The 14,925-nt window shown below is 40.9% G+C and overlaps 1 protein-coding gene across 2 annotated transcripts in view; it reads right to left on the bottom strand.

Moving 5' to 3' along the window:
- Positions 1-261: 261 nt before the first annotated feature.
- RMDN2 (regulator of microtubule dynamics 2) overlaps positions 262-14,925 on the bottom strand; it is a 54,773-nt gene continuing 40,109 nt past the window's right edge. For both annotated transcript variants that reach the window (XM_024194790.3, XM_024194789.3), the window contains exon 11: positions 262-997. In XM_024194790.3, the coding sequence (XP_024050558.2) occupies positions 944-997 (54 nt within the window). In that variant the 3' untranslated portion in view covers positions 262-943. The remainder of the gene's footprint in view (positions 998-14,925) is intronic.

The raw sequence follows: 14,925 nt of genomic DNA, 5'->3' as shown, positions 1-14,925 counted from the left end.
AAAATGATCTCTCTGCCTTTCCTGTATTATTTAGACTCCTGCTATTCCATAAACTCTCGGTTTGCTTAAGCAGAAGAAGTATGTCGCAGTTATTACATATGTATACATAAGCCACATTACACAAATGACATGAAAGATCAACAAATGTTACACATGGCGGGGAGGGGCTCTCAAAGCCAGACTGACAATACCGCAACAGGCTATTATTCAAAGACAAATGACCAGGATTCATCTACCTGGTGGGGATCATGTATCACAATTCTAACAGATTTAACCACAATATTTCATTTCATTGGTCCAATTTTTAATATTTTCCTTTCAAGTAACATAAAATATGACTTTAAAACATGATTTATAAAGTTTTCACATTTCCATCAAAAATAGGCTAAAGTAAAAATAGGTTTTTTAAGACTATCCCTTTTTCCTTAACTTCCATCATTCTTATACATTTCTTGTGAATAAGAGCAGAGGAACACACATACATATGTTTATTATGTACCTTCACATACATTTATATAGATCAATTGGTAGAAACATAATTTCATGTAGAAACAAATAAATTGCTCCACATAATCCTGTGCTAGCATTGCAGTTTAGTTGATTAATCATTCCAAGAACACAGTTAATGCATTTGGCGTTCTTGCCTATGTGCTGTCCATTGCCAGCAGTGGACTTCATAATGAAAGATTATACTTCCAGCAAAAATAATTTAAAACAAACTGTAGATCCAAAAATTAAAAATAAAGCTATGAATCAAAAAGATAGAATGCATCATTTTCATACCCGAATTGCCATCCACTTACAGGGCCTGATCCAAAAATGACTGAAGTCAATGGTAGTCTTTCCACTAGCTTCAATGAGCTTTGGATCAGACTCCCAGTGACTAGTTTCTATGGTTCTTCTACAATATCATCACAGCATGAAGAGCTAAAAGTGCTTTTTGTCACAGCTGCAGCGTTAGAAGTAAAGCTTCTAAATCTTTCTGGGCCTCTTTATCCTAAAACAGGAAAACAAACAAACATGCGATTAGATGTGGAATGCCCCGTGTGTTACAGTTTGTTTTATCATGCTAATATGTGCTCATGTACATTTCTCTAGTAACAAAAGATATTACATACATTTAATAGCCATGGAATGTCCAAAACTACAAATTGTAGAACTAGTTAATTTTTCTTTTCCAGTGATCACAAAAGTAAAATGGGGGGTGGAGGGGGGGGGGAAGAGACTTTTTCAGTGATCACAAAAGTAAAACATGGGGGGGAAGGGGAGGGAAAATAGAGCCCATGGCAGCCTTCTTCATACAGCTCTGACAAAGCACTTCCACCTTACCAGTAATATCCTTAGTATGGAAGCAGTGGTGCGAGGCCCACAGTTTTATGGGTACAGTGTGGGTCAAAAGACGTTTGGCTTTGTATTTTGTGTGGAAGTTTGTATGCTGTGAATATACAGTGTCTAAGAGGATGCTTCTCTGACTCTTCTTTGGAACTCTATTATCCAATTATCAAGAAAATGTGAGAAACATACCTAATGATTTAGGGCCAGATCCTGCCCTAACCCTATGTGTTGATATACCCTGCCCTCCCTGTGCCAGGCATGGAGTGAAAGAGAAGGGGCTGCATGCCTGGTTGTTCCCCCTCCCCTGTACATGTGAGTGAGGAGTGATACAGTTTTCACAGAATATCAGGGTTGGAAGGGGCCTTAGGAGGTCATCTAGTCCAACCCCCTGCTCAAAGCAGGACCAATCCCCAGCCAGATTTTTGACCCAGATCCCTAAATGGCCCCCTTCAGGATTGAACTCACAATGCTGAGTTTAGCAGGCCAATGCTCAAACCACTGAGCTATCTCCCCCCCAAGCCCCAACACTACAGCCAGTAAATTGAAGCAGCATGGGAGCAAAAGGTAGTAATCTGCTACTGCTATACTACAGCAGATTACTCTCACTTGGAAATAAGTGGGGAGCAGGGAAAGAACTTTGGGCTCCTCCTAGGGCAGTATACAGGTGAACAGCTTATACAAGGCTGTGCCTAAAGGCAAAACCTGGCCAACAGAATTCTTTTGAAGGTCAAAAATGATTAAGTTTTGGCCATTAAATATAATCCATTATGCAAAGGTGGGGTGTATTTATACAAAATATCAGCACTAAAATATGATATTCTAGTTATTGAAACATTTCTCCTGAAAATTGCTACCTGTGTATTACTTCTCCCTGCCCATGCACACATCTTCAACTCACAAAGCCAGTATCAATTCAGATAAAGTTAGATTTTTAAAAGTCTGTACATGATGCACACAAAGAAGTAGGGGTGAAAACACCTGATTCACACACACAAGTTCGGGGTTCACATGCACCAAGCATAGGCATGCACACATCAGGTGTTTTGTACCAGTATTTCCAAAATTAGAAGCCATGGTTTCTTCAACAGCCAAGATAACTCTGCAAAGGCTGACAAAGGAGGTGCTGTCGTCATCATGAATAAGTTGGAATATGAACAAGAGGCTGCTAGGCAGCTCTCTAACTCCACATTCTACAGGCCATTATCCTCTGATCCCACTGATGATTACCAAAAGAAACTACACCATCTGCTCAAGAAACTCCCTGAAAATGCACAGGAACAGATCCATACAGACACATGCCTAGAACCCCGACCAGATGTATTCTATTTGCTACCCAAGATCCATAATCCTGGAAATCCTGGGTGCCCCATCATCCCAAGCATTGTACACCCTAACAATTGTACAACATTGTACACCCTAACAGCAGGATTGTCTGGCTATGTGGACTCTCTCCTCAGGCCCTACGCTACCAGCACTCCCAGCTATCTTCGAGACACCACTGACTTCCTGAGGAAACTACAATTCATCGGTGATCTTCCAGAAAACGCCATCCTGGCCACTATGGATGTAGAAGCCCTCTACACCAACATTCCACACAAAGATGGACTACAAGCCATCAGGAATAGTATCCCTGATAATATCACAGCAAACCTGGTGGCTGAACTTTGTGACTTTGTCCTCACCCACAACTATTTCACATTTGGGGACAATATATACCTTCAAGTCAGCGGCACTGCTATGGGTACCCGCATGGCCCCACAGTATGCCAACATTTTTATGGCTGACTTAGAACAACGCTTCCTTAGCTCTCGTCCCCTAACGCCCCTACTCTACTTGCACTACATTGATGACATCTTCATCATCTGGACACATGGAAAAGAAGCCCTCGAGGAATTCCACCATGATTTTAACAATTTCCATCCCACCATCAATCTCAGCCTAGACCAATCTACACAAGCAGTCCATTTCCTAGACACTACTGTGCTAATAAGCGATGGTCACATAAACACCACCCTATACCGGAAACCTACTGACCGCTATACTTACCTACAAGCCTCCAGCTTCCATCCAGAACACAACACACAATCCATTGTCTACAGCCAAGCTCTAAGATACAACCGCATTTGCTCCAATCCCTCCGACAGAGATAAACACCTACAAGATCTCTATCAAGCATTCTTAAAACTACAATACCCACCTGCTGAAGTGAAAAAACAGATTGACAGAGCCAGAAGACTACCCAGAAGTCACCTACTACAGGACAGGCCCAACAAAGAAAATAACAGAACGCCACTAGCCATCACCTAAAACCTCTCCAGCCCATCATCAAAGATCTACAACCTATCCTGAAAGATGATCCCTCACTCTCACAGATCTTGGGAGACAGGCCAGTCCTCGCTTACAGACAGCCTCCCAACCTGAAGCAAATACTCACCAGCAACCGCACACCATACAACATAAACACTAACCCAGGAACCTATCCTTGCAACAAAGCCCGATGCCAACTCTGTCCACATATCTATTCAAGTGACACCATCATAGGACCTAATCACATCAGCCACGCCATCAGGGGCTCATTCACTTGCACATCTACCAACATGATATATGCCATCATGTGCCAGCAATGCCCCCTGCCATATACATTGGCCAAACCAGACAATCTCTACACAAAAGAATAAATGGACACAAATCTAACATCAGGAAACATAACATTCAAAGACCAGTGGGAGAACACTTCAACCTCTCTAACCACTCAGTGACAGATTTGAAGGTGGCAATTTTGCAACAAAAAACTTCAAAAACAGACTCCAAAGAGAGACTGCTGAACTTGAATTAATATGCACATTAGATATAATTAACTTAGGTTTAAACAGAGACCGGGAATGGTTGGGTCATTACACTAATTGAATCTATTTCTCCATGTTAAGTATCCTCACACCTTCTATGGGTCATCTCGATTATCACTTCAAAAGTTTTTTTTCTCCTGCTGATGATAGCTCATCTCAATTGATTGGCCTCTTACAGTTGGCATGGCTACTTCCACCTTTTCATGTTCTCTGTATGTATAAATATCTTCTTTGTGTGTGTTCCATTCTATGCATCCGATGAAGTGGGCTGTAGCCCACGAAAGCTTATGCTCAAATAAATTTGTTAGTCTCTAAGGTGCCACAAGTACTCCTGTTCTTTCTGCAAAGGAAATTTTCTAAAAGAAAATTCTGCAGACCAAACCAGTGAAGTAATCACTTAATTTCAGGATCACTGCGTTATTCAATCAAAGAACTGGAACAAAATACAGAACATTTTAAAATATAGTTTACGGGTGAATAAACTCCTGCTCCTCTTTATTTTGGTTAGTTGTCTATAATGTCATGGTGGAATAAAGAGAATATTTGAAACTGATAGAAAACATATGCAAGAAATGTCAAACTATATTATACTATCAGGCCAGATTAAGGCATTAATATGTTAGCTGTACAAGTCCCTTGAATATGTGCTCTCACTGGCAACAATAGGCTAAACTATCCACCTAATCATTTATCAGAGTCTTGAAAGGCACGTATTGTACAGCCTGTATACTCTTGCCAAAATACTCTTAGTAACAGGAAGAAATATCACATTATATCCTGCACCTCTTAAATTCCATGCCACTGCACCCCCTCAGAGTGTCTGTTCTAAGGCTCTTAATACAGAGTTGGAAAACACACAATCCTCGCATCAAGAGACTGCCACAATCTTGGTTCAGAAGAAGTATAATAGGTTTACAAATTTATGACTGTTTATTCAATGGAATTCAGAAATGATTTTCAGGGCTACAGTCAGAAGTAACTGCGCAGACATTTTCTTTCTACAGTTAGGAAAAAAATAGTTCTATTTAATCCTAGTCTTTTCACAATTCTCTCAGCCCAAAGCTATAAATACAGACTCAGGTTCTGTCATATCCTAGTGAATTTTGTTCAGTATTTCAAAGACGGACTGAGTTCTTTATTCACACCACAAATTATCCCTTTTAAAAATAATCTCCAAAATAGTCTTGCATATTTCTCTCTTTCCTTAGAAGAAAAGCAAGACTAATACATTGGGCAATCTTTTCAGATAGTTGCAACGCACCCAAAGCTAAAGGTTGGGCAATCTTTCCTGCATCTGCCTCTGCTGCTAAGAAAAGAAATTAGAGAAAGAAACCAAAATGTGACTGCTCTAAAAACTACTTGAAAGAAGAGATTGGTAACAGCATGAAGACTATTTGATGGCCTATGTGAACTGAGTTGTTCCATCCAGTGATAAGAGACCACACTTCATAAAGCACAACTATTGGGATTTTTGCTGGCAATAACAACAAAGAAACCAAACACTGAATAGAAACAGAGCTATTATGTCACCCTTATATGCGGTCCCTCCAAGTGAGAGTTGTGGCACATTGGCAGGGAAGAGAAGTTTGCACTGCTGTTGACTGTGACCCTGCTTTATGGAGGAAGAGCTCAGATTCCAGGGCAGTCAATCTGGCACGCATAGGCGCAATGTGGAGGTAAAGGAGCAGATCACTGATTGTTGTGGTAGGAGAGGATCCCTGGTCCTGAATCTGCACAGCTTTCTCCCATAAGGCATTTTAGAAATTCACTGGATCTCTGATCTTCCAGGGATGAACAATCATATTGATTCATTTGTAGCTGGGAGGATGGAAAGGCCTTGATCTCCTTTTGTAGGATTTAGTCAGACCAGGAAAGCAGTTTGATGGCAAGAGACTCCATTGTTCACTCTTACGCTGAAGATTGGTCCTACCTACTCAGCTAGAGGCAATTGCCATTTTCAACTTTGACTTTCTACTGAAAAACACACATTGGTTAAATGCTTCTAATATATTTTTTACAATCAAATGTGAGCTCCATATGTTCTGTGGGCCATAAACTGCTCCCTAAGGAACATTTAAGGTCATGGGCTCATCTACCGCTTCCCCCCCGCCCGCCCCTTCTCTTCTCTTCCTGTTTAAATGTCTCTCTTTCGTCCATCAACTTCAGGGAATTTAGCAAAGGAGAGAAAGATCTGAGGGATTAGAGATAGAAAAAGTAAAGAGAGGCAGCTGAGAAAGGGGCAAAGAGGAAAGCGAGATTGTTGAGAAAGGGAGAAGAGATTGTTGGGGAGAGAGGTTTGCTGGCCCTAGTCTGCGGGTGTTTTGCAGCTAATTTCTGAATGTTTTTCTTTAACTGCAAATAAATATATGGGAGAAAGATAAAAATCTTTATTTTTACCTCCCATCTCTCAGCTAACTATTTCCTCATGCATGAAACACTCAGCACAACAGATACTTGTGTGTGTTTAGTGATAAAGCCCCAACTGTGCATCACTGGGAGTCGACACACCACAGCAACATTGCAAAATGGGTACACCAGTTAACCAGAACATAACTTTGTGCTATTAGGGCCAAATTCTATACTGCTATCCATCATGTATGACTTCATTGAAGTCAATGGGGCTACAAGGCTTGTTTAATCAGTTCAGAGTTTGGCCATCAGGGTCCAAAACTATACTCTAATATTCATTAAATGGACAGCATTGACGTTACCATGTTTTGAGAACCACTCATGACTTCTGGTTATAGCCATACAATTTCTGTATAGTTCCGTGAGACACCTTCAAGTACAGTACAAGAGACCCAATCACACACAATGGTGGCCAATTAGAGTAAAATCTCTTGTGGATAATATATTTAGTTATATAAACTAAATGCTTCCTGTTCCCAATTTAATAACTACCACAGGCACTTCATACATAATAAGCAAAACTGCAGTAGTCATCAGTTTAAATATAATTTCATAATATTGCTTTCCTCCTTAGATAGTTCAGTAAATCACTGCAGTCACCCACTTGCAATTTTCTACATTGTTGCTGTAAGTCACAAGACGGGGTGTTTTACGGTCTCACATATTTCTAATGTCTTCCTCTGGAAATGATTTCTCAAGGCTCCTAATTATCAATGCCACCAAAATGAAAAACATGCAGTTGACTGTTCGTAATGCTGCATGTTCTAATTATACTTTATTTAAAAAATTAACATAAAAATGACTGAAAACTCATATTTCAGCTATTGCTAGGATTTGTGTTTCAGAGGTATGTCTTCTACAAATGACTTGAGGTTCAATTTAGATTGACCATTAGTTATGTAAAGCTTTATATCCTGACTGGCTCTTTGTCCAACCTCAAAAACCAAATTTCACCAATTAATTTGGTTTCATTTTAGTAGTTAGCAGCAGCATATCCCAATTTTTTGAAAGGCAAGCCTCCCTTCAGGAAAATGAAACTAATTGCACCTCCGTTCAATCCTGACCTGTGCTGCCATCTCAATTTATATTTCTCCTACACGCCCGTAACTAGTCCTTGGTGCACCAAAATGGCCCATGCTTTGAAGATTGCTGCAATCCATCATATTTTTATAGCACTGACAACTATGTTCAAACATTTAGGGTGACCAGATAGCAAGTATGAAAAATCGGGACCACTTTTTTTTTTTTTTTCAGGGCAGGAGGCATATATAAGTCAAAGCCCCTAATATTAGGATGGTCCCGATAATTTCGGAATGTCTGGTCACCCTACTTACATTTGAGAGGATATTGCCATGAGTGCTTAGTAATAAACTAATCATCAGTTTCATCATAACATGTTACACTCAATACATAAATGTAGGATACGTTATTCATATGTACAAAAATCACCACACAAGTGTGTGCCCCCAATCAAAAAAATGCAAATATCCAGGTCATCTCTCCATATACTTTTTTGGACTGTGAAGAATGTAAGCAATAGAAAAAGTCAAGCCTTTTGGCAATAACTTAAAAACTGTGTAGATTATAAAGAGGAGGAGAATATAGAAGGTGTTAACCTTCTGTTTTATAAATTTAGAACCTTATAACATATGGTCTGTTTTTAAGCGGCATGTTTCAGTTGTTAGTCTGTAAGAGTAAATTATGGCGCCCCCAGGATTGCCTATTCTGGTTGGGCCCTTCATTGAAATTCAAACAGTCACATTCAGTGCAAATGGAATCCCCGACCAAATCAATATCTAATGCCTTTGGTATCAATTTCTCCACAAACAGAATATAACCCATGCCCTCCTTTTCTGCTCCAATCATACAACCATGGTGGTTTACCAAGATTTCTAGCTCTCTTCCCATGGCAGGATTATGGAAAAGAGGCAGCCTCTCTATGGTTGACCTTGAGACTTATTTTTGACGATAAACCTGATTCCTCCCCAATCCCAAATGCTCAATAAAGGTAATTTCCACTTAACATTTGGTACTTTTGTACTCCCATGCCATATCTACAAACTTGTCACAGAAATTTCAAATTAGGTTTATTTGAAATATCTTGGCAAGACCTAGTAAGGGTGAACAGTTTTTGAGATTGGGAAAAGCACATTTAAGATGATACAGGAGTATTACGAACATCAAAATGGCCTGTTGTGGTACAGCAAACTTTCAAAGGGGTCAAATGACTGATGGAGGTTGCAGCTCTCTCTCATACACACACTCATTTATTTTATTTATATATACACACACACATATAGTGCAAAAATATATATGTGAGTGTCTTTAGCCCTTTCCTATGCAGACAGTTGAAAATGTGAATCTATCACTAGGGAGGTCTGTCATGGTGATTTATATACACAAAAAAACCTCACAGGCTGAGTTCTTCCCCTGTTGCTGCATTCTTGTCCAATATCAAGGGATTCTTCAGATTTTCACATTTCCCAGCTTAGTACCTTGACTCATCTGCCCTCTACTCTTGATCCCACAAGTTCCAGATCTTAATCCTTGTTTCCAGTCACATCTGCCTCCTCCTCATGGATTTTTAATATTTGCATGAGCTGCTGTAACCCTTAGTAAGTCCCTGGCTCCTACTCATCTACTAAGGTCATCAGGCAGAGGATGCCTGTCAGTTCCTGTAAGGCCCTGCAGCTGCAGTATTCCTGACACGCTAACGAGCCAGCTAGGCTGCCTGATGGACTGCCCTGCCTGATTAGCTCAGGAAGCTAGCAGGCCAGTTCTTAAATACACCCACGCCCTCTCTGCTTCCCTGTGCTTGCCTCTCACCAAGCCCTGCTCCTCCACAGCTCCAGCCCAAATCCTGCCCTGCATCTAGCCTTGTTCCCATCCTGTCCCAGACCTGCTCCTACCTCAGAACCAGACCTGCTCCTGCCATCCCTGACCCCTGGTAATCCAGTTTTGATCCTCAGCTCTGATTCTTGATTCTGACTCGGTCTTTACTATTGGCTCTGTCATTTGGCCTCTGACTCCAGTTCTGACCTTCGACCCTGGTTCTGGCCTTGTCTCGACCCAGGGCTCTGGCATTTGGACTCTGACCACTAGGCATGACTGCCTATGGCCCTGTCTCCTGACAAGGTCTTCATTGTGCATTTCTATAACACTCAAATGTGTGTTTCTTTTATGTCTGCAGGGTTATTGTAGCCATGTTGGTCTCAGGAATTAGAGAGAGATTATGGATGAGGTAATATCTTTTATTGGACCAGCTTCTGTTGGGGAGAAAGACAAGCTTCCAAGCTACACAAGAGCTCTTCTTCAGGTGTAGCTCGAAAGCTTGTCTTTCTCACCAACAGAAGTTGGTCCAATAAAAGATATTACCTCACCCATCTTGTTTCTTTGATGTTTAGCCTTAACTCTGAATTTCCTGTGTTTTCATTAGTAGTTTTTTGATAACTACAGTATTCTGATACATTGTACCACCATTAATATATTTATATATAGTCTCAATCTTAACTCCAGTTTAATATAATTTTTCTCTGGATTTGATAAATCTCCCAGTGTAACTGGATAGCTCTTCCTGCTTTGCTGTTTTCAGCTCTTCTGAAACTACCACTTTTTTGGGGGGGGAATCGGGGAGGCAGGCGTTTATAACCATAGTTCCTCATGTTTATTTTTATATGAGGCCATGAATGATTGGAACCTTCAAATTTTTTGCGGGAACATGTCACTAAATCTTTTATTATACTGCTTAGCGATGAATTCATTGTTCCCAATAGGCAAGCATGGTACCTTCACTGTGGCCCACATGTAGGATATAAAAGCTAATTATTTTTCCTGTTTTGCTTTTTATACTTGGACATATTAAAATTATACTTTTAGGTTCTTGCTGCTACAAGTTTCACCACTGACGATATACAAGATTCTTTGTTAAAAACAAGGAATCAGTGTTCTCAGTTCTGCAATACTAGGCCTCCTTTGCCTGATGAGAACTGTATTTTAATACTATATGCATACACACACTCACACCTCCTTTTTAAATTTCAAATGACTGTTCATATTTTCAAAATAAATTATAGCATTTTTCTCCCAAGATTTCAAAAAGTACTGTTTTCATTTTGGTAGTCCACCACATCTGCTTTGGACAGAATTTATATAATGCCTTTTACACTCACAGTTTCTCAAAGCACATTTCAAACTAATGGTAGCGTAATGACCACTGGCCAAACAGATTAGCCATTATGCATTCAACCATAGTTCACACACAGCCTTGAACATTAGGACCTGTTTTATTGAGAGGGCAAATGTTTCCCAGGACCCTGAGGTTATCCACCTGGAGAGCAACCAGAGACAAACAGGACAACGTAATGTCTCATGCACTTCTAACTGTTCAACACCCCTTTACAATACAAGATTTATAACCAGTGGAAGACCATATGATTCATCAAAGCCTTCTGTTTAGTACAAGGGATAAAGGAAAAGAAATCTAATATAGTGCTGTACCACCAATTTAACCCCCAAATCTAGTTCATGACATTACTCCTGTATTCCTTTGCTTTAAAAAAGACTGTGTACATGATTGTGGCCCCTTGTTCAGAGATGCCAAGTTGCCCATTTCCAAAACCTCAAGATATAGGGACTTACGGGAACAATGACCCTGAAGGATAATACATTCTCTTTGAGAAATAGTTTGTCATTTTACTTGAAGACTTATTTTGTGCCCCCTTTGAAGAATTACTCCCAGTTTGAAACTGGCCCACTGACTTTTTTTTTCCTTCATGAGGGATATTGTCTATTTAGAGATGCTCCAAGCTGGAAATGGCCCCCTGGGAATAAGTGCATATTCTGTAGCGGGGAGAGCAGAGAAAAAGAGGATATTTGGATGTGACTCCTGTCCCAGATCTATGTTCATTTAAACCAGCTGAAGATCTGGGCCTATGTTTTCTAAGATCAAAATTCATTAGGGACAAACATGAATATGATAATGGCCTGATTTTCAGAGACGCTAAGTACCTGTAGCCCCCACCGAACTCAGTGCAAGCTGTGAGTGCTCAGCAGCTCTGAGAAATCAGGCCATCATTGACTATTATTTCTAGCGTTTATGCAGCAGCGTAAATTGCACCATAAAGTGCTCTAAGTGCTTGTTCCTTAAAACCCATTGCTGCATCACTCCAGGGACTTTGTCATATAGGGCTGGATCCACATAGGGATCTAGGCACCTAACTGCCACTTTAGGAACCTAAGCCCAAAATTTAGATCCTCAAAAGACCCACTCAATTGCTGCTTAACCCGGTAGACACCTAAGTTTCCTCTGGTAAAGTCTCCTGACGACCTCCAACAGCTTGGTGACTATACTCCACCAGGATCCACAAACCAGGTGTTCCCCTGCCTATCTCACCTGCAGGGCCCAATCCGGTAGGCATTTTCAGAAGCCGCCTATCCAACTGCCTGCACCCATCCACCAAAAACGCAGCCCGAGACAAAGAGGTGGTGATGGCGCTGGCAACAGCAAGCCCCTCATACTCAGAACACTCACCCAAGATCTAGGAGACCAGGGTTCAATTCCCTACTCTGCCTGATGTGGAGCAAGATCTCTTTCCCTTCCCAGGTGTGCCTAACCACTGGGATTTAGGGTGTTCTGGGGTGGATCACTCTGTCTCACTTTTGAAGCTGTTCCAATTTGTAGGAAATACTTAAATAGAGAGAGACAGCTCTCTCGCCCAATGGTTAGGGCATTCACGTGATGGTTCCAGTCCCTGCTCCAGTGAATATCTAACTATTTCATACAAAGTGGAACAGTTCCAACAGGATAGATTCCTCCCTCTCAGGTGAGTTCCCTAACTACTGGTTTCTGAGGTGGGAGACCTGGGTTCAAATCCCTGATGCAAATTAGACAGAGTGGGGATTTGAATCGGGGTCTCCCACAGCCTGGGTGAGCGTTCTAGCCACTGGGCTATTGAATATAAAGGGGCCACTATTACCACCTCCTCCATTTTTTTGTGAGAAAGAGAATGACTTGGCTTAGGCACCTAACTCCAGGAGAGGGTTCACGGCTGTGAATCCCGAGTACATGAGGCACCTCCTTCTGGCCCAGTGTTAAGCACCTAAGTCCCTTTGACAGCTGAGGCTTAGGCCACATCTCTCTCCTCAATATTTCCTACTGGCTAGTTTAGGCAGCTCCTTGTCCACATACTGGCCTTTGTGACTCCCATTCTTAGGCTTCTAACTCTCCCCATGCTTTGTATAGGGATCCTAGCTGCCTAACTTGAGACTGTATTCCATTAGGTGGCAGGAGACTTAAATGTTAGACATTGCAATGCTGAGACTCCATTGTGTTAGGCACTGCACAAACACAGAACAAAAAGACAGTCCCTGCCCCAAAGAGCTCACAGTCTAATTACAAGACAGGAGACAACAGGCGGATATAGACAGACGGGGGGAAGCACAAGGAAATGAGACAATATTCATCAGCATGATAGGCAGCGGTCTCAGCACACCAGCTGCCTAACTGCAGTCAAGCTTTTTGTAGGCCCTAGAGCAAAGTAGAATTTTGAGGGGTTTGAAAGACGATAATGAGTTAGTTTTGTGGATATTCATGGAGAGCTTCTCACAAGCATGAGGGGCAGGATGGGAGAAAGCACAAAGGTGCTTGCTTGAAAATTTAACAAGTGAACAATGGAGGCTGGCATCATGGGTCGCTCACAGGAGGGATTTGACTTTCCATTAGTGAATGAGAGATAATAGATCGGGTGGAGATAGGTCATGAATGGCCTGGAAAGTAATGACTAGTAGCTTATGTTTGATATGACAGAGAAGGGAGAGTCACTGACGGGATGCAAGGAAAGGAGTGCCATGGTCAAAGTGATGGGCTAGGAAAATGATCTTTGTAGTAGCATTCTGAATGGACATTAGTGGGACAATATTGTATTTGTGACAGCCAGAGAAAAGGATGTCACAGTAATCGAGACACGGGATGAGAGCCTGGACAAAGGTTTTAGCTGGATGGATCGAAAGGCCATATTTTAGAGATGTTACACAGAAAGAATCTTCAAGATTTAGACACAGCCTGGAAATGAGGACCTAGAAAGAGGTTCAAATCAAAGATGACACCCAGGTTATGGGCCTGAGTGACAGATTGAATGATAGTGTTGTCCACAGTATTATTATATTATGCTTCTGCTTTTTATGTAAATGTACATATTTCTCAATAAGAGCCAGTCTTTAAAAAAGAAAGGATAAGCAAAGAATTCCCCTGCTGAATTACCCACGTGAGAAGATAGCTGCGATTACAGTCGGAAATGACAGATTTCTAGCATGTCTGTGACAGCATCTTAAGCCATATGGCAGATGATGAACCTCGAGACTGCACAATTATACTGAAGTAACCTTCACATTGAATACATTCTGCCTGAATTGCTTCTCCTCCTCTCCATCTTCAATCTATAACCTCCTTATTTTCAGATCTGTTTCCACTTTAGATACTTTATTGATATCCATTTACTATTTTCTTTCCATGAGTCTCTGCACTGTTAGTACAATCTCTTCCCACTCCAAACTAATCTGACTAGATATTCTTCCCACCTTAATCTCCAAACCCTGAATCATTTCAGGAGCTTTTCCATCACATTTTTCCAATTTCAATAATAGTCTTTCCCTTATTCAATAAACAGAACAATCCACAATATTCTAAATCAGATGTAATTAGGACTGACATTTGGCACAATTCATCTTTCAAATCTCTACATTATATTTACTTGTTTCACAGACTTTGCTTGTTGTTTGATCACACACATTGGTTTTACTGCATTACTCATTGTGACCCCAATGTCTCTTTTTCCTGGACTTTCTTCTAAATCTAATCCAAAACATTTCACATGTAAACAAAGCCAAGTCAGGCAAACAACAATCCAGGGCCAGAATGTTGTGATATCTTTAAAATCATGCAAAACAAAAAAGGGTGAATAATTTAAGTGTTTTAGTTGAACAAGTATTTTGTTGCTAAGGGGCTCAATTGGTCCCCACTCTTAGGCTTGTCTACACAGTGTGGTGCTACACTCTACAGGGTATGATTTCTAAAGCACACTAATGTGCTGAGCATTAGTTGGTCCATGTAGATGCTGCTGGTGTTCAAATGTTCTCTAGTGCATTTTAACATAGTGCTGTTTGCCTCAAGCTCTCTTCAACCAGTTTTCACATATATCTTGAAGAGAATTGATCCTTTTGGCTTGCTGTATTTGAGGGATCGTGTGTCCACCATAACCTTCTGGGATCTGTCTGTTCTATTTTGATGCATTTTTATTGTGTAATATCTGAAATGATTTCCTGTACTTTTTCAGCCAGA

Source organism: Terrapene carolina, unplaced genomic scaffold (assembly GCF_002925995.2).
Source record: "Terrapene carolina triunguis isolate 2854851 unplaced genomic scaffold, T_m_triunguis-2.0 Scaffold85, whole genome shotgun sequence".
Classification (NCBI taxonomy): Eukaryota; Metazoa; Chordata; order Testudines; family Emydidae; genus Terrapene; species Terrapene triunguis.
This window is presented reverse-complemented; position numbering and strand designations above follow the sequence as displayed.